This window comes from Pan troglodytes, chromosome 1 (genome assembly GCF_028858775.2).
Source record: "Pan troglodytes isolate AG18354 chromosome 1, NHGRI_mPanTro3-v2.0_pri, whole genome shotgun sequence".
Classification (NCBI taxonomy): Eukaryota; Metazoa; Chordata; class Mammalia; order Primates; family Hominidae; genus Pan; species Pan troglodytes.
In genome coordinates this window covers 221,576,564-221,600,675 of record NC_072398.2, presented here as the reverse complement: position 1 = coordinate 221,600,675, position 24,112 = coordinate 221,576,564, and the positions used below count along the sequence as shown (strand labels likewise).

General features: G+C 48.2%; 1 protein-coding gene across 2 annotated transcripts; it reads left to right on the top strand.

The window, feature by feature from the left end:
• The first annotated feature begins 530 nt into the window (after positions 1 to 530).
• On the top strand, positions 531 to 22,841 carry PGD (phosphogluconate dehydrogenase). Of its 2 annotated transcripts, none has more exons than XM_016937582.4 (13): positions 531 to 1,389; positions 1,893 to 1,968; positions 2,656 to 2,835; positions 5,343 to 5,408; positions 6,414 to 6,532; positions 10,182 to 10,251; positions 13,519 to 13,653; positions 15,165 to 15,354; positions 19,106 to 19,236; positions 19,495 to 19,628; positions 20,943 to 21,042; positions 21,757 to 21,879; positions 21,970 to 22,841. In XM_016937582.4, the coding sequence occupies exons 1-13, from the start codon at positions 1,238 to 1,240 to the stop codon at positions 22,087 to 22,089; spliced, it is 1,596 nt and encodes a 531-aa protein (XP_016793071.2). In that variant the 5' UTR covers positions 531 to 1,237; the 3' UTR covers positions 22,090 to 22,841.
• The last annotated feature ends 1,271 nt before the right edge of the window (positions 22,842 to 24,112 follow it).

Genomic DNA, 24,112 nt, shown 5'->3' with positions numbered 1-24,112 from the left:
TGGTGAAACCCTGTCTCTACTAAAAATAAAAACATTAGCTGGGCATGGTGGCACACACCTGTAGTCCCAGCTACTTGGGAGGCGGAGGCAGGAGAATTGCTTGAACCTGGGAGGCGGAGGTTGCAGTGAGCCCAGATCGCGCCACTGCCCTCCAGCCTGGAGACACAGCCAGACTCCATCTCAACAACGACATCAAAAAAGGCCGGGCACGGTGGCTCACGCCTGTAATCTCAGCACTTTGGGAGGCCAAGGCGGGCGGATCAGGAGGTCAGGAGTTTGAGACCAGCCTGGCCAAGATGGTGAAACCCCATCTCTTCTAAAAATACAAAAATTAGCTGGGCGTGGTGGCGGGCGCCTGTAATCCCAGCTACTTGGGAGGCTGAGGCAGGAAAATTGCTTGAACCCGGGAGGCGGAAGGTGCAGTGAGCTGAGATCACACCACTGCATTCCAGCCCGGGCGACAGTGCGAGACTCCGTCTCAAAAAAAAAAAAAAAAAATCTAAAACTCAAACTTCTGAATAACAATTTCCTCCTAGCAAGAAGGGACTCAGTAAGATAAGAAGCGCTGCTTGGCTACTTTGCAAATGTCTGGCTTAAGATGGCTGGTTTTTTGTATCTGCCTCTGCATTTAACCTGGTCCATCTCGCGGGTCACATAGCCTCTACAAAATGAGAAGGGGTTCAATGCCATTATCTCCGGGCCTGGGTAAAAGACTCAAGTCCTGACCCCATCATACTCCAACCAATACATACCCCGCCTGCGCTGTCTGCGCCTGGGTCTCTTCACCCGCAGTGAGCGGTCGCACGGCTCCACATCAGGGTCGCCCTGAGGCTCAGCCTTCCCCGGCCCCATTCCGAGTGCGCACAGGACTGAACGAGCACGCCCGGCCCCTGCTCCGGAGCGGAGGGACACGACGCGGACCCGCACGGTGCACCGCAGTGACCTGAGGAAGGAGCGACGGGCGCTCGCGCCAAAGGCATCCGAGTGCCTGGTAAACTGTAAAGCGCGGTCCTGCGTGAGTTGCTGTGGCTACAGCTGCGCCAGGCGGACGGCCTGCAGGACCGAGGTGCAGCTGGGACGAGCGGACAGCTCTGCGCGTGGGCGGGGAGCCCGGAGCCTCGCCGGGGCAATGTCATCTAGGTGCTCGGCGCTCCACTGATCCGGCCCCCGGGGGTGGGCGGGCACGTTTGCCTCGGATGGTCTAACAGGCGTCGGGGAGAGCCAATGGTGTGGCTTCATGGCTCCACCCCCTTCCATTCGATTGGCCGGCGCCGAAAAGCCGGGCGTGAGCGGCCGCAGTTTCTGGAGGGAGCCGCTGCGGATCTTTCCCTCACTCGTCCTCCGCGCGTCGCCGCTCTTCGGTTCTGCTCTGTCCGCCGCCATGGCCCAGTGAGTGACTCGCCAGGGGCAGCCCGGCTCGGCCTCAGTGGGCGGGGAACTCTTTGGGGGTCGGGATCTCCCTCGTTCTCTCCGACGCCTCCCACCCTGGGGGTCGCCTGAGCTCACTTGGGGCTCTGTGACCCTGGCCCTACGGCGTCTCGGGCCCAGAGCTCCTTTCCTGCGGGCCCGGCCCCCTGCCCTCTCGGCCGCGCAGGCATGGGGCGGGGCAGGTCCCTTCGAGGGCCTGGGAGGAGGCGCGGCCAGGCCTCGCCGAGTCTGCAGGGACACCTGCGGGACGCGTGCCAGCGGGAGCCGGGCGCGAGGGCGGGGCTGGGGGCCGCCTGCCCGGCCGAGGCTCTGCAGCGTGCGCGCCCGGCTTCTGGGGGCCCGCGGGAGGCGCGGAGGAAAGTGCAGACTCCCAGTCACGGCCTAATGTGGAAGGACCGGACCCCTGGGTTGCAGCGCGTCGAGCGGTGCTGACTCTTTCCTTTGTTCTGTTTCTGCCTCTCTAGAGCTGACATCGCGCTGATCGGATTGGCCGTCATGGGCCAGAACTTAATTCTGAACATGAATGACCACGGCTTTGTGGTAAGCGGCGTGGGCGCATGGTCTTCTCTCTGGTTCCCGGGCGCTTTAGCCGAGGCCGGCGATAGGTTTGGGAGCTTACGGGTCCCCTGGCCGTGCTTTGCTAATGTGCTCTGTTGCTGCTCGTGGCATTTTTGTATGGAAAGGAGAAGCACCCTGTAGGCGTGGGCGGGCCGATCCCGAACTTAGTCCTGCGGAGTGTGCCTGTGGGTCGGTGAGGTTCACAGCCCGAATGAACGAATTAGTGTCTTAAGTAGAGAAGAAGGGTGCGGGAGGAGAACGCTTGCTGGCTGTGTAGAGCTCTAACTTGATTGCCTGATGAGATCTGGGGAGAGTGAAAATGTTTCTTCTAAATGTTAAAGTGGCTTAGACGCCAGGATGATCAGTAACAACAGATAGAGCCTGTTGAACCGGCCAGTTCCTGGATTTGATTCAGAGTCCTAACAGGTTGGTTGTGGATTCTACCTAACACGCCGGGGGTAGTTGGCCTTCGCCTCGGTTGTCCGCCGTTTTCATCCTATGAGGTGACATAACTTTACAGTGAGCCTCCCACAGCTGGGGGAAGAAAAGGCAAAGGCAGGTCTGACCTCCCCAGAACTTGGGTTGAATGGAAAGGTCATTGTTACTTTGGCCACAGTCTGAAAGTCTTGTGTGTCCTGGATCTCCTACTCAGGACTTTTGTCCTTCTAGGTCTGTGCTTTTAATAGGACTGTCTCCAAAGTTGATGATTTCTTGGCCAATGAGGCAAAGGGAACCAAAGTGGTGGGTGCCCAGTCCCTGAAAGAGATGGTCTCCAAGCTGAAGAAGCCCCGGCGGATCATCCTCCTGGTGAAGGCTGGGCAAGCTGTGGATGATTTCATCGAGAAATTGGTGAGGCCAGCTGTGCTCTCAGCTGCTACCACGATAGCAGCTGTTTTTGGTTTCTTCCTTTAGTTCTCCTTCTTTTAACTCTAGAGATTTTTTTTTTCAATTTCTGCTAAGCTCTGACCAAATGATTGCTTAACTGTTGCAGTGTTGGTTAACTTGATAAGCACTTATGAAGTAACTTTGTCCTTTGGTGGTAGTAATTCTGAGAATACTAACAGACATTTCAATAAACATTAAGGCGGGGCACAGTGGCTCAGGCCTGTAATCCCAGCACTTTTTGGGAGGCTGGTTCAGATGGATCGTTTGAGCCCAGGAGTTCGAGACCAGCCTGGGCAACATGGCGAAACCCTGTCTCTACATAAAATTAAAAAATTAGCTGGGTATGGTGGTGCAAGCTTATGGTCCCAGCTACAAGCTTGTGGTCCCAGGTTTGAGACCAGCCTGGCCAACATGGTGAAACCCCGTCTCTACTAAAAATATAAAAATTAGCTGGGCTTTGTGGCTCATGCCTGTAATCCCAGTTACTCGGGAGGCTGAGGAATGAGAATCGCTTGAACCTGGGAGGTGGAGGTTACAGTGACCTGAGATTGTGCCACTCCAGTTTGGCGACAGAGTGAGACTCCGTCTCAAAAAAAAAAAATGAAAATAAAATCAAGATCTCCTTAGGGAATCCTAGGGAATTGGATGCTTATTTTTGTACCAAACAATTTGTTGGCTTTAGCAGGTATATCTTTTTTGGAAGAAAAAAGTAGGGGAACCAGTGGAAATAATGTGTTTAGATACCCCAAAATAATTATATAGTAACAACTCTGAAAAAACCCAGGCACTCCCATTTAGAAGAAATGTTTTGCTGTAAGCAGTGCAGTGATAGCTCAGGGGAGGCTGAGCATTCCTTTCTAGAGGAGTGGTGTCAACAGTGGGGTTGTTTCCACAGGGAGAAGGATTTGTAACCAGTATGCCACTGTTTTTCAATCAAATGACCTAGAAAGGAAGAACACTGAGTTTAAAAAAAGGACATAGTAAATTTTTTGTGTGGCAAGCTGCCTGTGCTCAGTTTCAGACAGAGAAAACTGAAAAATGGTGGATTATTCTTCAGTATAGGAAAATACTAAGTAATGTTAACTGGAGCCTTGTAGGGGGAAGATTGAATAATATAATAAAGCCCAGGCTGGGCGCGGTGGCTCACGCCTGTAATCCCAGCACTTTGGGAGGCAGAGGTGGGTGGATCATGAGGTCAGGAGATCGAGACCATCCTAGCTAACACGGTGAAACCCCATCTCTACTAAAAATACAAAAAATTAGCCAGGCGTGGTGGTGGGTGCCTGTAGTCCCAGCTACTTGGGAGGCTGAGGCAGGAGAATGGCGTGAACCCGGGAGGCAGAGCTTGCAGTGAGCCGAGATCACACCACTGCATTGCAGCCTGGGTGACAGTGCGAGACTCCGTCTCAAAAAAAAAAAAAAAAAAATAAATAAATAAATAAATAAATAAAATAATAATAATAATAAAGCCCAGCCTGGTTGGTGTGCTGTAGGTAGATATTCATGTTCAAGGCTCTGTCTCTTCCTGACCTCCGAACTGTTGTCATAAAATCATTCATTCATACACTAAACCATTTGATATGTATTTACTGAATCCCCACTCTCTTCTAGACACATTATAGTCAGTGTTTAATCTGTATACTTACTTAAAAATAGAAACGGGGTCTTGCTATGCTGTCCATGCTGGTCTCAAATTCCTGGACTCAAGCGATCCTCCTGCCTCAACCTCCCAAAGTGTTGGGATTACAGGTGTGAGCCACTGAGCCTGGTCAGCCCTAAACTTTTAAATAGTGTGCAGCTCTGGCCACAGAGAGGATTATTGAAGATTAAATAGGCTGGGTGCGTTGGCCTCCTGCCAAGCCAGGAGGCTTTTAGCCCAGGAGTTTGAGACCAGCCTGGGCGACATGGTGAGACTCCATCTCAAAAAAAATTTTTTTTTTTGAGACGGGGTCTCACTCTGTCCCCCAGGCTGGAGTGCAGTGTTGCGATCTCAGCTCACTGCAAGCTCCACCTCCCGGGTTCACGCCATTCTCCTGCCTCAGCCTCCCGAGTAGCTGGGACTACAAGGCGCCTGCCACAACGCCCGGCTAATTTTTCGTATTTTTAGTAGAGACGAGGTTTCACCATGTTAGCCAGGATGGTCTTGATCTCCTGACCTCGTGATCCGCCCACCTCGGCCTCCCAAAGTGCTGGGATAACAGGCGTGAGCCACCACGCCCGGCCTACAAAAAAAATTTTAAAACTAGCTGGGAATTGTGGTTCAAGGAGTTCAAAGTTGCAGTGAGTCATGTTCACACCACTGCAGGAGTTCAGGGTTTCAGTGAGCCATGTTCGCACTCCTGCATTCCAAGCTGGGCAACAGAATGAGACTCTTTTTAGACTATGTTTATTTGGAATAAATTCTTGTTTGTTTTAATTTGCCAAGGTATGTTTCATTGTTGGTCCATCTTAATGCTGGTGTCTGGTTACAGGTACCATTGTTGGATACTGGTGACATCATCATTGACGGAGGAAATTCTGAATATAGGGACACCACAGTAAGTGTTCTTCAGTCCAGATTCTTCCAGGTTCTGAGAACATTCTAGAAAAAAGTGTCAGCATCGCATATGTGACAGTAGGGTGAACTGCCCTGTGGTACTGATTTTTTTGAGATTACTACTGATACAATAGTTCTCAGCCTTTTTTTCTGTTAAGACACACTTAGCAAAAGGGCCGGGTGTGGTGGCTCACACCTGTAATCCCAGCACTTTGGGAGGCCGAGGCAGGTGGACCAAGAGGTCAAGAGATCAAGACCATCCTGGCTAACGTGGCGAAAACCCATCTCTACTAAAAATACAAAAAATTAGCCTGGCATGGTGGCATGCGCCTGTAGTCCCAGCTACTTGGGAGGCTGAGGCAGGAGAATTGTTTGAACCCAGGAGGCAGAAGTTGCAGTGAGCCGAGATCATGCCACTGCACTCCAGCCTGGGCGACAGAGTGAAACTCCATCTGAAAAAAAAAAAAAAAAAAAAGACACTTGGTGGGTGGGATTCTCAGTCACACATGCAACTCAGAGGATGACTACTCAGATACAGCAGGCTGAGAATTACGTTTTAACTCCTCCCCTTCCCCTTCCAAGTAATCCATGATATGTCAGTCTGTAACTGGTTTAGAACCACTCCTCTAATGGTATCAAATGCTGAGGGAATTCCTGTGTGCTCTGAAGTGCTGAATGGCATTAAGTTGTATTAAACCTACTCTTCGTTGAGTCTTATTCAAGGTCTTTTCCAGTAAAATGCCAATGTGTGTTTGGCTTAATTATTTTACTTTGGGGATGAGGTAGGTATCGTGAATGTCCATAGTTGTATTGTTTTGTTTTTTAACTCCTACACATAGGGGATTAACTTTCCTGAGTCATGAGTTATTCCTAGATCCTTGGGTCATTTCCTGTAAATGTAGGCTCTCCATTCCTATCTTATACTTCCTCTCATTTATAAGGGAAACATTTTTGGGTAGCATAATGAAACATGGAAGCATAATGAAATTATTTTTCTGTCCTTCAGAGACGGTGCCGAGACCTCAAGGCCAAGGGAATTTTATTTGTGGGGAGCGGAGTCAGTGGTGGAGAGGAAGGGGCCCGGTATGGCCCATCGCTCATGCCAGGAGGGAACAAAGAAGCGTGGTGAGTGCCATCAGCACTGTGCCCATCTCTGTACAAGGGAGCTGGACTTTGAGAACGAATAAGCCAGGAGCAGTTCTGCCACCCTGATCTCTGTGGTGCCCTGAGTGTGACAGCTAGGAGATGCTGGCAATTTCTTTTATCTAGACATTTTGTTGCTTTGATATAGTATATGTGCACAATCCTCTTTTGCCTTTTTTCTTCTGTTATTTCTATCAAGACTGATACCTGACGTTCTAAATAGGCTTTTTTTTTTTTCCCGCCCAGGCAGGAGTGCAGTGGTGAGATCTTAGCTCACTGCACCCCCCGTCTCCTGGGCTCAAGCAATTCTTGTGCGTCAGCCTCCTGAGTAGCTGGGACTACAGGCACATGCCACCATGCCTGGCTAATTTTTTGCCTTTTAGTAGAGACAGGGTTTCACCATGTTACCTTGGGTGGTCTCGAACTCCTGACCTTAGGCGATCTGCCCGCCTTGGCCTCCCAAAGTGCAGGGATTACAGCCATGAACCACCACACTTGGCCTCTAAATAGGCTTTAAGGAAGCAGTTTAGGTAATGTTCTGTGCAATGTCTGGATGTAGGAATAAGGTCTGCCTCTTTTAGCTGATATATAACCCAAAAGTAACTTTATGTAATAATCGTGGGTAACAGGCTGGGCATAGTGGCCCATGCCTGTAATCACAGCCCAGCACTTTGGGAAGCTGTGGTGAATGATCATTTGAGCCCAGGAGTTGAAGACTAGCCTGGACAACATAGCGAGATCCTGTTTCTACAAAAAAGTAAAACAAACATTTTTTTAATTAAAAAATATACATTGGCCGGGCGTGGTGGCTCACGCCTGTAATCCCAGCACTTCGGGAGGCTGAGGCAGGAGAATCGCTTGAACCTAGGAGGCAGAGGTTAGTGAGCCGAGATCGCGCCACTGCACTTCACCCTGGCGACAGAGTGAGAGTTTGTCTCAAAAACAAAACAAAACAAAACAAACAAAAAATACACACACACACACACACACATATATAAATAATTGTGGGCAATCCGATATATATATAAATAATTGTGGGCAATCCGCTTGCCCTGGCCTCCCAAAGTACTGGGATTACAGGCGTGAGCCACCGTGCCTGGTCTGAAATATGGTTCTTTAAGGCTGGGCATGGTGGCTCACGCCTGTAATCCCAGCACTTTGGGAGACTGAGATGGGAGGATCACTTGAGGTCAGGAGTTCAAGACCAGCCTGGCCAACATGGTGAAACCCCCATCTCTACTAATAATACAAAAATTAGCCGGGCATGGTGGAGGGCACCTCTAATCCCAGCTACACGGGAGGCTGAGGCACAAGAATCACTTGAACCTGGGAGGCAGAGGTTGCAATGAGCCGAGATCTCACCACTGCACTCCATCATGGGTGACAGAGCGAGACTCGGTCTCAGTAAAAAAGAAAAAATGATTCTTTTTTTGAGACGGAGTCTTGCTCTGTTGCCCAGGTTGGGGTGCAGAGTGCAGTGGCGCGATCTCTGCTCACTGCAAGCTCCACCTACCGGGTTCACGCCATTCTCTCGCCTCAGCCTCCCAAGTAGCTGGGACTACAGGCACCCACGACCACGCCCAGCTAATTTTTTGTATTTTTAGAAGAGACGGGGTTTCACCGTGTTAGCCAGGATGGTCTTGATCCCCTGATCTCGTGATCTGCCTGCCTCGGCCTCCCAAAGTGCTGGGATTACAGGTGTGAGCCACCGCGCCCAGCCAAAAATAATTTTTTTAATTACCTTTCTGGTGAATGAGTCTGGGGATTCTCTTCAGTGTGTTATTAATAAAACACAGAAGTAGAGAGGCCTTTCTGCTTCTCAGAAGTTTAAACAGCTGTGTGTGCAGTGGCTTGCACCTGTAGTGCCAGCTATTCAGGAGACTGAGGCGAGAGAACTGCTTGAGCCCAGGTGTTCAAGGCCAGCCTGGACAACATAGCAAGACCCTGTTTCTTAAGAAAAAAAAAAAAAAAAGGTTTGAAAATACTTATCTCGAAGCACCTGCACAGTGAGCAGTTAGAAAGGCAACCAGCAGACAATGCACGTAAAAGTATTTGACATATGGAGTGCTCCAGTTGTTTCCATCAGTTCTCTTTCCTCATACTGTGATGGCAGAAGTACAAATGGCACCTTTACCAGAAGGACACTATAAAAGTTCAGTGAAGCTCTGCGGTTTCCGGTGTGGCTGTCTTCATCCCTAATCCTAAATGTTAACTTTGCAACCCTGTAAGATTTCATGTCTGTACCAGAAACTTTTTGTGAGGAAGCCTTGACTGGCCATTAGGGAGCAGAACAGTGAGGGAAAGTCTCAGGAGTAATATATCCGTGTGCTGAGCTGTGGAAGGAATGAACAGCGGCCTTTCTCTGAATGGTCATGTAGCTCTCAAAAACGCTGCCTGGTTCTTAATCCAAATGTCCAGAACCTTTCTGTGCCTGGCAGCACACATCCAGACAAATAAAAGAGGGTCTCTTCACTTGCTAAAAGCCATTATAAGGAGAAATAAAGAAAAGGGAAAAAATTAAAAGAGGATCTCTAAAGGAACTTTCGTATTGCCTGCTGTTTGCAATCATACTGTCTGCTGCTGCTGCAATAGAAATTTCTGAGCCGGGTGCGATGGCTTATGCCTGTAATTTCAGTGACTCAAGAGGCTGAGGTGGGAGGAGTGCTTGATCCGAGGAGTTCAAGACCAGCCACATCAACATAGGGAGACCCCATCTCTGCAACAACAACAAAAAATTAGCCAGGCATGGTGGCTCACGCCTATGGTCCCAGCACTTTGGGAAGCTGAGGTGTGAGGATTGCTTGAGGCCAGGAGCTCAACACCAGCCTGGGCAACATAGCAAGATCCTGTCCCTACAAAAAAAAAGTTTTTAATTAGCTCGGTGTGATGGCATACACCTGTAGCCCCACCTACTTGGGAGACTGAGGCAGGAGGATCACCTAAGTCCAGGAGTTTGAGGCTGCAGGGAGCCGTGATTGTGCCACTGCACTCCAGCCTGGGCAACAGAGTGAGACCCTGTCTCTAAGAAGACATTTCTTCTGGTGCTTTGGTGATGCTTCTGCTCGGCCTTTCTGTCTGTAGTCTCAGTCCGATAGTCCAGTCTGCTTTGAGGGCCCACCAGGACCTAGAGGAGGGGCCAGTTTCAGTCAAGGGTCTGCAGTTGACCTTGAGAACTTAGCACATTCATTATCTTTTTGTGGGCACTTCCACCTCCCATTAGAAAGAAAAAGATGGGCCCAGTGCGGTGGTGGCTTATGCCTGTAATCCCAGCACGTTGGGTATCCACGGTGGGTGGATCACTTGAGCTCAGGAGTTCGAGACCAATCTGGGCAACATGGCAAAACCCCATCTCTACAAAATCCAAAAAAATGAGCTGGGTGTGGTGTCACATACCTGTAGTCTTAGCCATTTAGGGGGCCGAGGCAGAAAGATTACTTGAACCTGGGAGGTTGAGGAGGCTGCAGTGAGCTGAGATCACACCACTGCATTCCAGCCTGGGTGACAACATGAGACCCTGTCTCAAAAAAAAAAAAAAAGAAGGGGAAAGATAGGGGTTGGTGTCTATGGGTATGTAATTGGGCTCTCGGCCCGTCTCTTCTCATTAGCTGAACCACACTGTTTCTTTACACAGGCCGCACATCAAGACCATCTTCCAAGGCATTGCTGCAAAAGTAGGAACTGGAGAACCCTGCTGTGACTGGGCAAGTTCTGGGCTACTCTTTAAAGCCAATTGGCAACATGGGCGTGTCTAAGTGATGAAGTGCGTGGAGAAAGGCCACCGTGGTCTCCCAGGGGTTAGCTTGGTGACATAAACGTCTCAATCTTTGATTGCTAGCATAACCAACGCCTAGAATGCATGCCTGCTGTTCACATCTTTGTATCTTACCTGACTGTTCATAGCCTTGAGGTTGATATTAAAAGCAGCCTTCTATAATTCATCTAAAAGATGAATTCTTTAAAAAGGAATAGGATGAAGTGAAATAAGATTTTTTCGAGCCATATTATTTCATGGCCAAAGGAAAGAATGTCAGAATCAAAAGTGGCGTTTGCTTGCATGGGTGAAAGGAGGAGGATTGAAGGTACTGTTGCTGTGTCAACATTCCATGAATGTGGAAAATTCCCCATCCTGTAGTGTGGGATTCAGGCATTCTGTGCTTGAACAAAGTAACCTGTGGACTTGCACCCTCACTGAATATGAATGAGGCCTAACCTAGTTCATAGTACAGTGGTGTGATCTCGGCTCACCGCAACCTCCACCTCCCAGGCTCAAGCAATCCTCCTGCCTCAGCCTCCTGAGTAGCTGGGGCTGCAGGTGCATGCCACCGCACCTAGCTAATTTTTGTATTTTTTGTAGAGACGGGGTTTCACCATGTCACCCAGGCTGGTCTCAAACTCCTGGACTCTCAAGTCATCTGCCTGCCTTGGCCTCACAAAGTGCTGAGGTTACAGGCATGCGCCACCATGCCTGGCCTCGTGTTGTTGTTAAAGTAAACTTTATCTCATATTGTAGTTCAGCCATGCTGTGGATGGAAAAAAGCATTAGGCTCAGGAGACCTAAGTGGCAGTTCTGGCTTTCCATAAACTTAACTGTGACATCAGGCAAGCCACGTCCCTTCATGGACTTCAGTTTCCTTATCTGTAAGATATGGGGTTGGATTACATGATCTCCAAGCTCTCTTCAGCTCCTGATTCCCTTTAATTTTATATCAGCAATTTTAATGTGAATTTTATTATTCAATTTTATTTTATATGAAATCAACGCTGAGGTTGAAATAAGGACTCAGGCCTTTGAGGAATCCGGGAAGCCCTCCCTCCTAGGCCTGCCAGTGCTTGGTGGCTTTGGCTACAGCAGCTCTCTTGTCCTTACCTTTTCACCAGTGGTTGGCCATTGAGCTCAGTCAGAATCTGCTTAGGGTAGAAAGAGGCTGGTGCTGGGACTGACGTAAAGGGCTGAGTAATCTTCTCATTAGTGTGAAGGATTGGAAAGGGACCTCTGTTCCCTGACAGTAGATTACTGCGGTAAAAGGCCGGGCGTAGTGGCTCGTGCTTATAATCCAGTATTTTGGGAGGATCCCTTGAGCCCACGAGTTCAAGGCTGCAGTGAGCAGTGATCATACTACTGCACTCTAGCCTGGGTAACAGAGAGAGACCCTGTCTCTTAAACAGAAACAAAAACAAAAAGATCACTGCAATAAAAGTGAGTGGTAGCAACTTTTTTTTTTTTTTTTTTTTTTTTTTGAGACAGTCTTGCTTTATCATCCAGGCTGGAGTGCAGTGGCGTAATCTCAGCTCACTGCAACTTCCGCCTCCTGGGTTCAAGCGATTCTCATGCCTCAGCCTCCAGTGTAGCTGGGATTACAGGCATGTGCCACCATGCCTGGCTAATTTTTGTATTTTTGGTAGAGATGGGGTTTCACCATGTTGCCCAAGCTGGTCTTAAACTCCTGACTTCAAGTAATCGGCCCACCTTGGCCTCCCAAAGTGTTGGGATTATAGGCGTGAGCCACCGCACCCAGCCTGCAACTTTTTTTTTAGATACACACACTTAGGACAAAGTCATGAAGAGAAGCACAGTCCTTGCCCCTACGTGTGTTGATCAAGCAGGCCCTCCTTAGTTCATGGCTGAAGTGGCAGGAAGGGTAAGGTGAAGTAAGATGTTAGCAGCCACGTTACTGCGTGGCCAGAGTGTCAAAATCAGAAGTCAGCAGGGGCAGCAATAGGAACATGGACAAGGCCAGGCGTGGTGGCTCATGCCTGGAATCCCAGCACTGTGAGAGGCTGAGGTGAGTGGATCACCTGAGGTCAGGAGTTTGAGACCAGCCTGGCCAACATGGTGAAACTCCATGTCTACAAAAATTAGCTGAGTGTGGCGGTGTGCTCCTGTAATCCCAGCTCATCAGGAGGCTGAGGCGTTAGAATTGCTTGAACCCAGGAGGCAGGTGTTGTGCTGAGCCAAGATCACACCGCTGACACTCCAGCCTGGGCGACAGAGCGAGACTCCGTCTCAAAAAAAGAAAAGAAACACGGACAATGGAGTCCTGATGTGAGCGTCAGTTGTATCGGTCCAGGTGGTGACAGCCAGGAGAGAGACTGCCCAGGTCATCCAAACACCTGGCCTCCTGGGCAGGTGTGTCCCTGTCATGGAGCTGGGTGTAGATGACTGAGAGTTTGATGCCATGAACTGTTTGGCTCTCGTCACTCCCTTTGTTCCAGTTCTTGACAACTAAATAATTTTCGGATAATCTGGCTTCCCAGTTGCTTGTCTATAGGGCCAGAATGTGTTGACCAGACTAACATTTGTAACCACGAAGATCCATAGTTAAGGTTTTCATCCTACATTCATTAACTGGTATTCTGATTTTATACATCTTGCCAGCTTATAAATAAAGATCTGGTCTTTATTTATAAATATAAATATAAATATAATGATGGGGCCTTGGAGGGACTCCTTTCTGGGCTTACAAGTTTGAGACCTTGGATCTAGGGTCATTTTACTTTTCAGTAGCCATTAGGAACAACTACAATACATTTATATTTTAAAAAAAAAAGTGATTTAATTAGCCAATATATTTTAACCTCTAGTTGCTAGAAAAGTGGTAACTTTGGGAAAAAGAGGACTTTTTTTCTTGTGGGTGGGGGCTGGGAAGGTGGGGAGTTGCTTTGAATGATGAGAAAGAGTAGAAAATACAGGCTAGAGAGCCATAAGTATTGAAAGTGAATTCAGGGACTTTGAGAAACCTTGAGAAGAATGAGTCTAGAATTAGTGTTAAATAATATTGTACTGGACTGAAGCTTGCTTTGAATTGCTATATGATTCTTGTATCAAAAATGCTGTACTCATTTTATACTTGTTATTTTGTGTGTGGAGAGGTAGCCTTGCCAGGGATGTTGGCATGAAAGCTGATGTGGACTTATCTGATGTGTCGCCTGTCTCTCTGAAGGCCTCTTGGTGCTTGTTGTCCTGACAGGTGGGAGATGAGGGAGCAGGCCACTTCGTGAAGATGGTGCACAACGGGATAGAGTATGGGGACATGCAGCTGATCTGTGAGGCATACCACCTGATGAAAGACGTGCTGGGCATGGCACAGGACGAGATGGCCCAGGTGAGGCGCCGGCACTGCCTGTGTGTCCGTTCTGCAGGGAGCGCCCACTTTGCCACAGACACCGAATCTTTTCTTCATTCCTATCCCCTTGGCCATTCGGGTGGCCTGCATGGACTCAGCCTAATTTGAGGGAAACTGTTAGTAATAGGCCTATACACTATGCTAGTTAGTCACTAAGCAGAAAGTCCCCACAGAGTCTGGGTGGTTATCATCACCACCATTTAGCGTAGCTTACCTGGTGTCAGGCACTGTGTCACTCCACATACCTGTCCCATTTACTCCCACAGTTGTCCCACATGGCAGATGCAGCAGCAGATTTCTTTCCTGATCAAGTTGGGATTGGCTTTTTGATAGTTAATCTGAAAAGTCAGTCCAAGTAGGGAAGCTGAAGCATTTCCCCCAACATTTTATTATGAAAATATTCAACCATGCAGCACAGAAGTTTGAGAGTTTTACAGTGAACACCTGGATACACACCTCCTCCTTTCTCCCATCCACAGGTTCCTGTACTTGCTTTAGCAATGTCTGTCCATCCCCCACCAATTTCATCTTATTTTTTGGATACATTCAAAGTAAACTGCAGGTATCCATACTTTTGTTTTCCCTAAATACTTTAGATGAATGTATCTTTATCATGAGGTAAACATAGATTTTAACTGAAAACATAGGAAAGGACTTTCATTCACCCGCCATTTTTTGGAGGGCCAAGGCCTTCTCGTTAAGTATGGTTTGCTGATGCGCTTTCTAGTCGTGTCTTACATCTAGAATTTCTAGTTTCAGTTATTTCCAATGGGTTGTGATTTACAGACTCTAGCAAGGCATACAGTATAGAAGCTTTCCAGATTTTTTGTTGTTGTCCTCCTAGTTTTTTATTCATGTCATCCTCACTTACTTTGACTATTGTTTGTTTCACTGGATTGCTGTTAATTGTTCTTTCTAAAACATTACCTTAGTTTTCTTTCACAGAAACAGTGCTATTCTTTTTGTGTTCATTTTTTATTGGTATATATAATACTTAACGTGTTCACTCAGCAAACACACGAGTGCTTTACTATATGCCAAGCATGATTCTAAATGCTGGGGATATACTAGTGAAGAAAGCAAAGTGCCTGCCCTCCCGGAGCTGGGAAGACAGACAGAAATAAATAAACAATATCAAACTAGTTAGCGATGACTGTGAGAACGAAGAGTAAACTGGGACAAGATCCGGTGATTGCAGAAGGCTTCTGAGGAGGCGACAGTGCACAGAGACCTAAGTGAAGTGAGGAGCCCTTGCCTCTGAGGAGACAACACTTCTGGTGGCCAGAAATTCAGTATAACCAGGTTCAGAACAAACACAACTGACTCTGGGTTAGCATAAAACTCAACCAGCAGGAGCAGAAGTCCCCAGGCAGACGCGAGCAGAGCCTGCTGGCAACCGTGAGCATTGGTCAGCGTGGACATTGGACAAGGGGCTTCCTTGCTCAGCCCTCATTCCTCTAACATGGTTCTCTCCTGTGTTCTGCATGTAGGCCTTTGAGGATTGGAATAAGACAGAGCTAGACTCATTCCTGATTGAAATCACAGCCAATATTCTCAAGTTCCAAGATACCGATGGCAAACACCTGCTGCCAAAGATCAGGGACAGCGCGGGGCAGAAGGGCACAGGGAAGTGGACCGCCATCTCTGCCCTGGAATACGGCGTACCCGTCACCCTCATTGGTAATGTTATGCTTTTCACATGGGCCCTTTCGTCCACTATTCTGATCTTGATGTCTGGAGGACAGATACAGACTGGTCTTTAGAGAATCTCTTCAGCCTTCTTCAGCTTTCAGAGTGCCTTTTGCTCTTTCTTGTGTTGAAGAAACTGACAGTGTGAGAGAGGCTGACGCTGCTTTTGATTCTCTTCCTTGTAGTTCTTATCTCATTCGTACAAACTGTGAGGTAAATTCGGAAGTGACTGTCCTTCCTATCCAGTTTTATCTTTGGAATATTTTAGCATTAGTGATGTAATTGTAGTCAGTGATCTAAGATTTTATTTATGAGGCAGGTAACTTGAGTGAAATTTTTCATAGAAAAGTTCATGAATAACAGGGCCGGGCTCAGTGGTTCATGCCTGTAATGCCAGCACTTTGGGAGGCCGAGGCGGGTGGATCATGAGGTCAGGAGATTGAGACCATCCTGGCTAACATCATGAAACTCTGTTTCTACTAAAAATACAAAAAATTAGCCAGGTGTGGTGGCACGTGCCTGTAGTCCCAGCCACTCAGGAGGCTGAGGCAGGAGAATTGCTTGAACCTGGGAGGCAGAGTTTGCAGTGAGCTGAGATGGCACCACTGCACTCCAGCCTGGGCGACAGAGCGAGACTTCGTCTCAAAAAAAAAAAAAAAATGAGCAGGTGCCTGTAATCCCAGCTACTCAGGAGGTTGAGCCATGAGAATCGCTTGAACCCGGGAGGCAGAGGTTGCAGTGAGCCAAGATCATGCCACTGCACTCCAGCCTGGGCAACAGAATGAGACTCCATCCCCTCCAAAAAAAGTTCGCGAATAACATATGCTTGTGTACTCAGAAATTATTAAAAATTTACTTTTTTCCCCTAGATATTAAAAAGATAAAAATTACCTATCCATTTGAGTCCTCGTTGTTTTGCTAAGTTCCTTCTCCTTCCTCTTTTAGAAGAAAGCCACTATCCTGAAGTTGGTGTGTATCCTGCCCACTTGTTTTATATCTTACATTAGTGAGCTAAGCATCAAACTCAGAAAGATAAGGAAATAATATAAAGAAATAAACATAAAATGAGAGGGGATTAACAATATCAAAATCTTGGCCGGGGGGGGGTGGTTTTCTGTGTGTTTGTTTGTTTTTTGAGACGGAGTCGTGCTCTGTCACCCAGGCTGGAGTTCAGTGGCATGATCTCGGGTCACTGCAACCTCCACCTCCCGGGTTCAAGTGATTCTCCTGCCTCAGCCTCCCGAGTAGCTGGGATTACAGGCATGCGCTACCATGCCTGGCTAATTTTTGTGTGTTATTAGTGGAGACGGGGTTTTACCATATTGGTCAGGCTGGTCTCGAACTCCTAACCTCAGGGGATCTGCCCGCCTCGGCTTCCAAAAGTGCCGGGATTGCAGGCGTGAGCCACCGTGCCCAGCAAAGGTGGTTCTAAGAATAAAATACATAGACTTCTGGCAGGAATGAAAAAGGAGAACGAAAGATGCCTCTCGTGGTTAATGAGAGGCTGATCTTTGCTTCTGGCAGATTGTTCTCATTATATTAAAACAGAATTGGGCCAGGCGCGGTGGCTCACGCCTGTAATCCCAGCACTTCGGGTGACCGAGGTGGGCGGATCACGAGGTCAGGAGTTTGAGTCCAGCCTGACCAACATGGCGAAACCCCATCTCTACTAAAAATACGAAAGTTAGCCAGGCATGGTGACCCGCGCCTGTAATCCCAGCTACTCAGGAGGCTGAGGCAGGAGAATCACTTGAACCCGGGAGGCGGAATTTGCAGTGGGCCAAGATCACACCACTGCACTCCAGCCTGGGCGACCGAGCAAGACTCCGGCTAAAAAAAAAAAAAAAGAAGCATCTCAAAAATAATAAAACAGAATTTTTCCTGTTTGCTCCTCTGGATACAGGTTGCCTTTCTCTCCCTTGACTCTTCTCCCCTTTTGACCTCCCTGTTCATTGTGCCTCGCCCTGTTGATGAACTGTGTGGTGTAAGGCAGAGTAAGGAGGAAAGTCGGTGGTTTCTACAGTTCCGTGCTGTATAGAAGGAAGTTGGCTGCTTTTAGCCGATCTGAGCCATAACATAGGTGAGGAGGGAGGGGCCAATAGCTAGGAGCAATTTATTCATCACGGACTCAAGTATATGTGTAAGTATTAGGATCTCAGAATCCTACTCTCCTCCTGTGGATCCATATACCTCTTCCCCCAGGGTGGCTGGGCCCACCCCCTGCTGGGAGCCATCATTATTTGTGAACTAACAGGGAAGTCTTCCAGCTGCCCTCTCCCCCCCTCTAACAGGAAGGGTTTGCCTCATAGCCTGTTGCACCAGTCATCTTACAAAGCTTCCTTCTAGAAATGCTAAGTCATCCTGTGTGTGCATTTGGGCCAGGAGAGAGGTAGCTGCTTTTGTGTGTTTGGAGTAGGGTTAGCAGTCTCAAGCCATAGCTGCTCCTCTTTCCTCAGAAATAAAGTCCTCTGTTAGTTCCCTGAGATTTTACTTCATTTTGTCTATGGGGGAAAAAGTGGTTAAAGAGTCATTTATTCTAACTATAAATTGTCAGTTGAGCAAGTCTTTTATAAGGGATACTTTCTGAAAATACTAAATGTCTTAATATTAAAATACTGCATTGACTTTTTAATTCAAATGAAGTAAAGTGGTTAAACTTGAATGATTACGGCTATACTGAAAACCGTAAAATATAAAAACCTAACATTTTTTTGAGAGGTGAGTCCGTAAATGTGACTTATCAATGTAAAATCTTCAAAAAAAAAAAAAAATTAAGGTCCTCTAAATTGAATTTGAAATTTTACTCATGGACCAACACTGAGTATTCTACATAACAGTGGTTTTTATTTTATTTTACTGGTTTTAGAGACAGGGTCTCACTGTGTTGCCCAGGCTGGAGAGCAGTGGTGTGATCATGGCTCACTGTAGCCTTGAACTCCTGGGCTCAAGTGATCCTCCCACCTCAGCCTGCCAAAGTGCTGGGATTACAGGTGTTAGCCACCTTGCCCAGCCATAACAGTGGTTTCTATCTCTTCATTTTCCCTCAAAACTCCCTTTTGAATTTCATGTTAATCTTTGTGATTGAATACTCATATTTGTATTGGAAGATTGTCTTAAGAGTTTTAGTTATCAAATTAACTGTTTAGAGCTTCTTATAAAGTTCCTTCCAATCCATGTCAACTTTTGTGGCCTAAGGTTGAAACTTTCAGCTCTTTGTATAAACAGACTTTCCTGCTCCACCTTTCTTCTGGTTGCTGTGCGAACTTTGGTAATTTTCACGCGCATCCATGTGAAAAGACCACCAAACAGGCTTTGTGTGAGCAATAAAGCTTTTATAATCACCTGGGTGCAGGCAGGTTGAGTCCGAAAAGAGTCAGCGAAGGGAGATAGGGGTGGGGCCATTTTATAGGATTTGGGCAGGTAGTGGAAAATTACAGTCAAAGGGGGTTTTTCTCTTACGGGCAGGGCCGAGGGGTCACCAGGTGCTCAGTGGGGGAGGTTCTGAGCCAGGAGAAGGAATGTCACAAGGTTAATCGCTCAGTTAAGGTGGGGCAGGAACAAATCACAATGGTGGAATGTCATCAGTAAAGGCAGGAACCAGCCATTTTCACTTCTTTTGTGATTCTTCACTTGCTTCAGGCCATCTGGATGTATACGTGCAGGTCACAGGGGATATGATAGTTTAGCTTGGGCTCAGAGGCCTGACAGTAATCTGTTTCCTCTTCCCGATCTCCCCATGTAGGAGAAGCTGTCTTTGCTCGGTGCTTATCATCTCTGAAGGATGAGAGAATTCAAGCTAGCAAAAAGCTGAAGGGTCCCCAGAAGTTCCAGTTTGATGGTGATAAGAAATCATTCCTGGAGGACATTCGGAAGGTGGGACACAGTCCCTGGCAGTGGTCTTTGTTGGTCCTGCGGAAGGCAGTGGGGGTGGGGGTTGTGGTGGGAGAACACTCGAGGCCACAGGATGGCAGGTGGAATGAAGTTCAGCCTTGACTTGGATCTTGATTTACAGTGTTTTCCTAGAATATTGGCCCTTCTGGGATCTCCACTGCTGATAAGAATAAGACTGGTAGACATAAGGCGGTCACTCTCCTAATGGCAATCCTAGTAGGTCTCTGTGTCACTCTTTAGGCACTCTACGCTTCCAAGATCATCTCTTATGCTCAAGGCTTTATGCTGCTAAGGCAGGCAGCCACCGAGTTTGGCTGGACCCTCAATTATGGTGGCATTGCCCTGATGTGGAGAGGGGGCTGCATCATTAGAAGGTAAGTGAGAGGCAGCCCAGGGTCCGACGGGAAGGACTCACACGGCTGTGCAGAAGTGCGATCTTCGGACACTTAGCTTGAGCAGTTTCCAGGGATGGGCACTTAGCCCCATCACTGGACACTGGCACAAGATAGGCTTAGATTATGTGGTTCCCTTCTTCACTGTACCTCAGTTGCTGTAACTAGATTGTCCACACTACACCTTTTTTTTTTTCTTTTGAGACCAAGTTTCGCTCTTATTGCCCAAGCTGGAGTGCCATGATGCGATCTTGACTCACTGCAACCTCTGCCTCCCGGGTTCAAGTGATTCTCCTGCCTCAGCCTCCTAAGTAACTGGGATTACAAGGGCACGCCACCATGTCCGGCTAATTCTTTTGTATTTGTAGTGGAAACAGGGTTTCACCATGTTAGCCAGGCTGGTCTCGAACTCCTTGCCTTGGGTGATCTGCCCGCCTCAGCCTCCCAAAGTGCTGGGATTACAGGCGTGAGCCACTGCGCCCGGCTCCGCATTACACCTACTACACTACACCTTTTAAAGTACTTCTGTGAACTGTCGTGCCCTCTGGCCTTGCCTCTTGGGAATTTTGCTCTGTATTTTCATTGAAAATGTCAAATCATAGAAAACGTAGCATTTCTACACATGACGTTACATCGTTCTCGTGTTGGCTGAAGATTCATTTGATGAATCTGATTTTTCTGAAGTAGATGATTCTGGTGATTCAGATGATTCTAATATTAGTTCTCTTTAGAAATAACGCCAAGAATAGTTTTTATATATTATTTTCATATTGAAAATCGTCAGATTTTCTTCAGCCTCAAAAAGCGTGTTTATGTAAAATTAAATGAGCGCTGGCAGCGAGCTGCACTTTTTTTCTAAACAGGAAAAGGGTTAACAGCTTGAAGAAACGAGAAATGTAACTTTGTTTCACTAGGGTATACATCGGCTTCCAGCTTACTTCCCTGTTAGGGTTAGGATTCATTGCATTTGGCCGGGCGCGGTGGCTCACACCTGTAATCCCAGCATTTTGGGAGGCCGAGGCAGGCGGATCACGAGGTCAGGAGATCCAGACCATCCTGGCTGACACGGTGAAACCCCGTCTCTACTAAAAATACAAAAATTAGCCGGTTGTAGTGGCGCGTGCCTGTAATCCCAGCTACTCGCGAGGCTGAGGCAGGAGAATCGCTTGAACCTGGGAGGTGGAGGTTGCTGTGAGCTGAGATCGTGCCACTCCACTGCCTGCTGACAGAGCGGGACTCCGTCTCAAAAAAAAAAAAAAAAGATTCATTGCTTTTTTCCCCCCTTGATTATTTCAGTGTATTCCTAGGAAAGATAAAGGATGCATTTGATCGAAACCCGGAACTTCAGAACCTCCTACTGGACGACTTCTTTAAGTCAGCCGTTGGGAGCTGCCAGGTACGCAGCCCGGGGCCGGCGCCGTGGCCGTGGCTCCTCCACCTCCCTGGGGCCGGCGCCGTGGCTCCTCCACCTCCCTGGGGCCGGCGCCGTGGCTCCTCCACCTCCCTGGGGCCGGCGCCGTGGCTCCTCCACCTCCCTGGGGCCGGCGCCGTGGCTCCTCCACCTCCCTGGGGCCGGCGCCGTGGCTCCTCCACCTCCCTGGGGCCGGCGCCGTGGCTCCTCCACCTCCCTGGGGCCGGCGCCGTGGCTCCTCCACCTCCCTGGGGCCATCACTTGTGATGTTTGTTTGTTTGTTTGTTTGTTTTTGGTTTTTTGTTTTTTTGAGACGGAGTCTCGCTCTGTCACCCAGGCTGGAGTACAGTGGCGTGATCTTGGCTCACTGCAACCTCCGCCTCCTGGGTTCAAGCGATTCTCCTGCCCCAGCCTCCTAAGTAGCTGGGACTACAGGTGTGCCAACATACCTGGCTAATTTTTTTTTTTTTTTGTATTTTTAGTAGAGATGGGGTTTCACCATGTTGGCTAGACTGGTCTTGAACTCCTGACCTCGTGATCCGCCCACCTCAGCCTTCCAAAGTGCTGGGATGACAGGCGTGAGCCAACGCGCCTGGCCTAACCATCAGTTTTTCATTTACCCACATTGATATGAATGAAAATCTATCCGCGTCACCAGGGGGCAGATCACTAATCTCTGGCCGTGCGTTTTGTGCTCAGGACTCCTGGCGGCGGGCAGTCAGCACTGGGGTCCAGGCTGGCATTCCCATGCCCTGTTTTACCACTGCCCTCTCCTTCTATGACGGGTACAGACATGAGATGCTTCCAGCCAGCCTCATCCAGGTAAGCCTGTGGAGCAGGGATTAACCTGGCTGGCCCCTCTGGGGCGTGCGCCATGGACTGTCCTGACCAACCTACTCTCTCGTTTCCTAGGCTCAGCGGGATTACTTCGGGGCTCACACCTATGAACTCTTGGCCAAACCAGGGCAGTTTATCCACACCAACTGGACAGGCCATGGTGGCACTGTGTCATCCTCGTCATACAATGCCTGATCATGCTGCTCCTGTCACCCTCCACGATTCCACAGACCAGGACATTCCATGTGCCTCATGGCACTGCCACCTGGCCCTTTGCCCTATTTTCTGTTCAGTTTTTTAAAAGTGTTGTAAGAGACTCTTGAGGAAGACACACAGTTTATTTGTAAAGTAGCTCTGTGAGAGCCACCGTGCCCTCTGCCCTTGCCTCTTGGGACTGACCAGGAGCTGCTCATGTGCGTGAGAGTGGGAACCATCCCCTTGCGGCAGTGGCTTCCGCGTGCCCCGTGTGCTGGTGCGGTTCCCATCACGCAGACGGGAAGGGTGTTTACGCACTCTGATCAACTGGAACCTCTGTATCATGTGGCTGATTTCCCTTTTTCCTTTACTCAATAAAAGCTACATCAGACTGATGCTCTTTCTCCAGATTCTTAGTCTCACCTCGGCCACCTGGAGCCATTATCATTATCCCCATTGGCAGAAAGATTTTTCTTTAAAAAAAAAAGACTAGAATAACACAAGAAACCACATTTAGGATTATGCTTCACTCAGAGGAGGCAGGCAGGGAGGACGCACCAGGGGCTTTAATACACTGGGCATGTTTTCTTTCTCCAATTGGGCAATGGGTACATGGACGTTCACTGTAACGTGCTTTTTCTTTCGTCTTTTTTTTTTTTTTTTTGGCTCCTGGCAAGCTGTGCGTGACATTCTTTATGGCTTTTTGTATGTCAAATACTTCATAATAAACTTTCTAGAGAATTAAACTTTAATGATGGGCTCAGCTTGGTCTGATTTATTTCCTTTCCCACACCTGTCTCTACTTGCTCTAAGCCAGGCCCAGGGATTTTGAACAAGCTAAGCCGGCTCCTTAAACTAGGCTTTTCACTTTATCTTACTTACTCAGAGAAGATAAAACCTGCCAGTGATATTGTTGTGTGGCCTGGGGCCAGTGTGACTGTTCCCTGCAGCGGTTTGACTTCATGATGATTTCCCTGGAGTGTTAAAGTCCTAAGAGTTGCCTAAGAGGAGCGAGCAGCGCCTGTGCCTCAACAGCTGGTGTCTACAGTGCGACCTCTGACCTCTCAGGGCTAATGTCAGTGAAGGAGACAATTTTCATTAAATCACCAACTTTTAATTTATTTTTCTTTTTTTTGAGACGGAGTCTCGCTCTGTCACCCAGGCTGGAGTGCAGTGGTGCGGTCTTGGCTCATTGCAAGCTCCACCTCCCGGGTTCACACCATTCTCCCACCTTAGCCTCCAGAGTAGCTGGGACTACAGGTGCCCGCCACCACTCCTGGCTTATTTTTTTGTATTTTTAGTAGAGACGGGGTTTCACCATGTTGGCCAGGATGGTCTTGATCTCCTGACCTTGTGATCCGCCCACCTCAGCCTCCCAAAGTGCTGGGATTACAGGCGTGAGCCACCGTATTTTAAAATTTTGTTTAGAGATGTGGTCTCGCTACGATGCCCAGGCTGATGTCAAACACCTGGACTCAAGCGATCCTCCTGCCTTGACCTCCCAAGGTGCTGGGATTATAGGCAGGAGCCACCGTGCCCTGCTACCAACTTTTTAAACTCAGCCTAGATGTGAGTACTTCGCTAGATCAGCCCCCACGCACCCCTCCTGCCCTCCCTGTACATTTAAGAGAAGCCCGAGTAGCCGCACGTGACGGGATTTTTCTTTAAGGCTTGTCAAAGGCACTGTTCAAGGGGGATCTTTTCACCTGGCTCTGAGGCTGAGGGATGGACACTGCTGGAATGGAGAGAGAACAGCAAGAGGTCAGAGGCTAAGTGTCAAAGGGCCCACGATGTTTCAAACAGTAATGATCAGAAGGGAATCCACTCAGCCCCTTTCCGCTTACCTTCCAAAAAGCTGTGAGTGGTGGAGTTTGGTTTCAAATCCAGCCCTCCTTGCTTACTAGCTGTTAGACTTTGGGGAAATTATTTACTATCTGTGTTCTCAGTTTTCTCATTTGTAAAATGGGAAATAATAGCACCTGTGTCCTTGAGGCTACTTTGGGGATTCAGCAAGGGAAGATAG

Coding starts and splice junctions, on each gene's coding strand:
- PGD (XM_016937582.4), top strand. CDS start 1,238: ATGGCTCCACCCCCTTCCATTCGATTGGCCGGCGCCGAAAAGCCGGGC. Junction 1,969..2,655: donor TGAATGACCACGGCTTTGTG/GTAAGCGGCGTG, acceptor TTGTCCTTCTAG/GTCTGTGCTTTTAATAGGAC. Junction 15,355..19,105: donor CGTACCCGTCACCCTCATTG/GTAATGTTATGC, acceptor CTCCCCATGTAG/GAGAAGCTGTCTTTGCTCGG.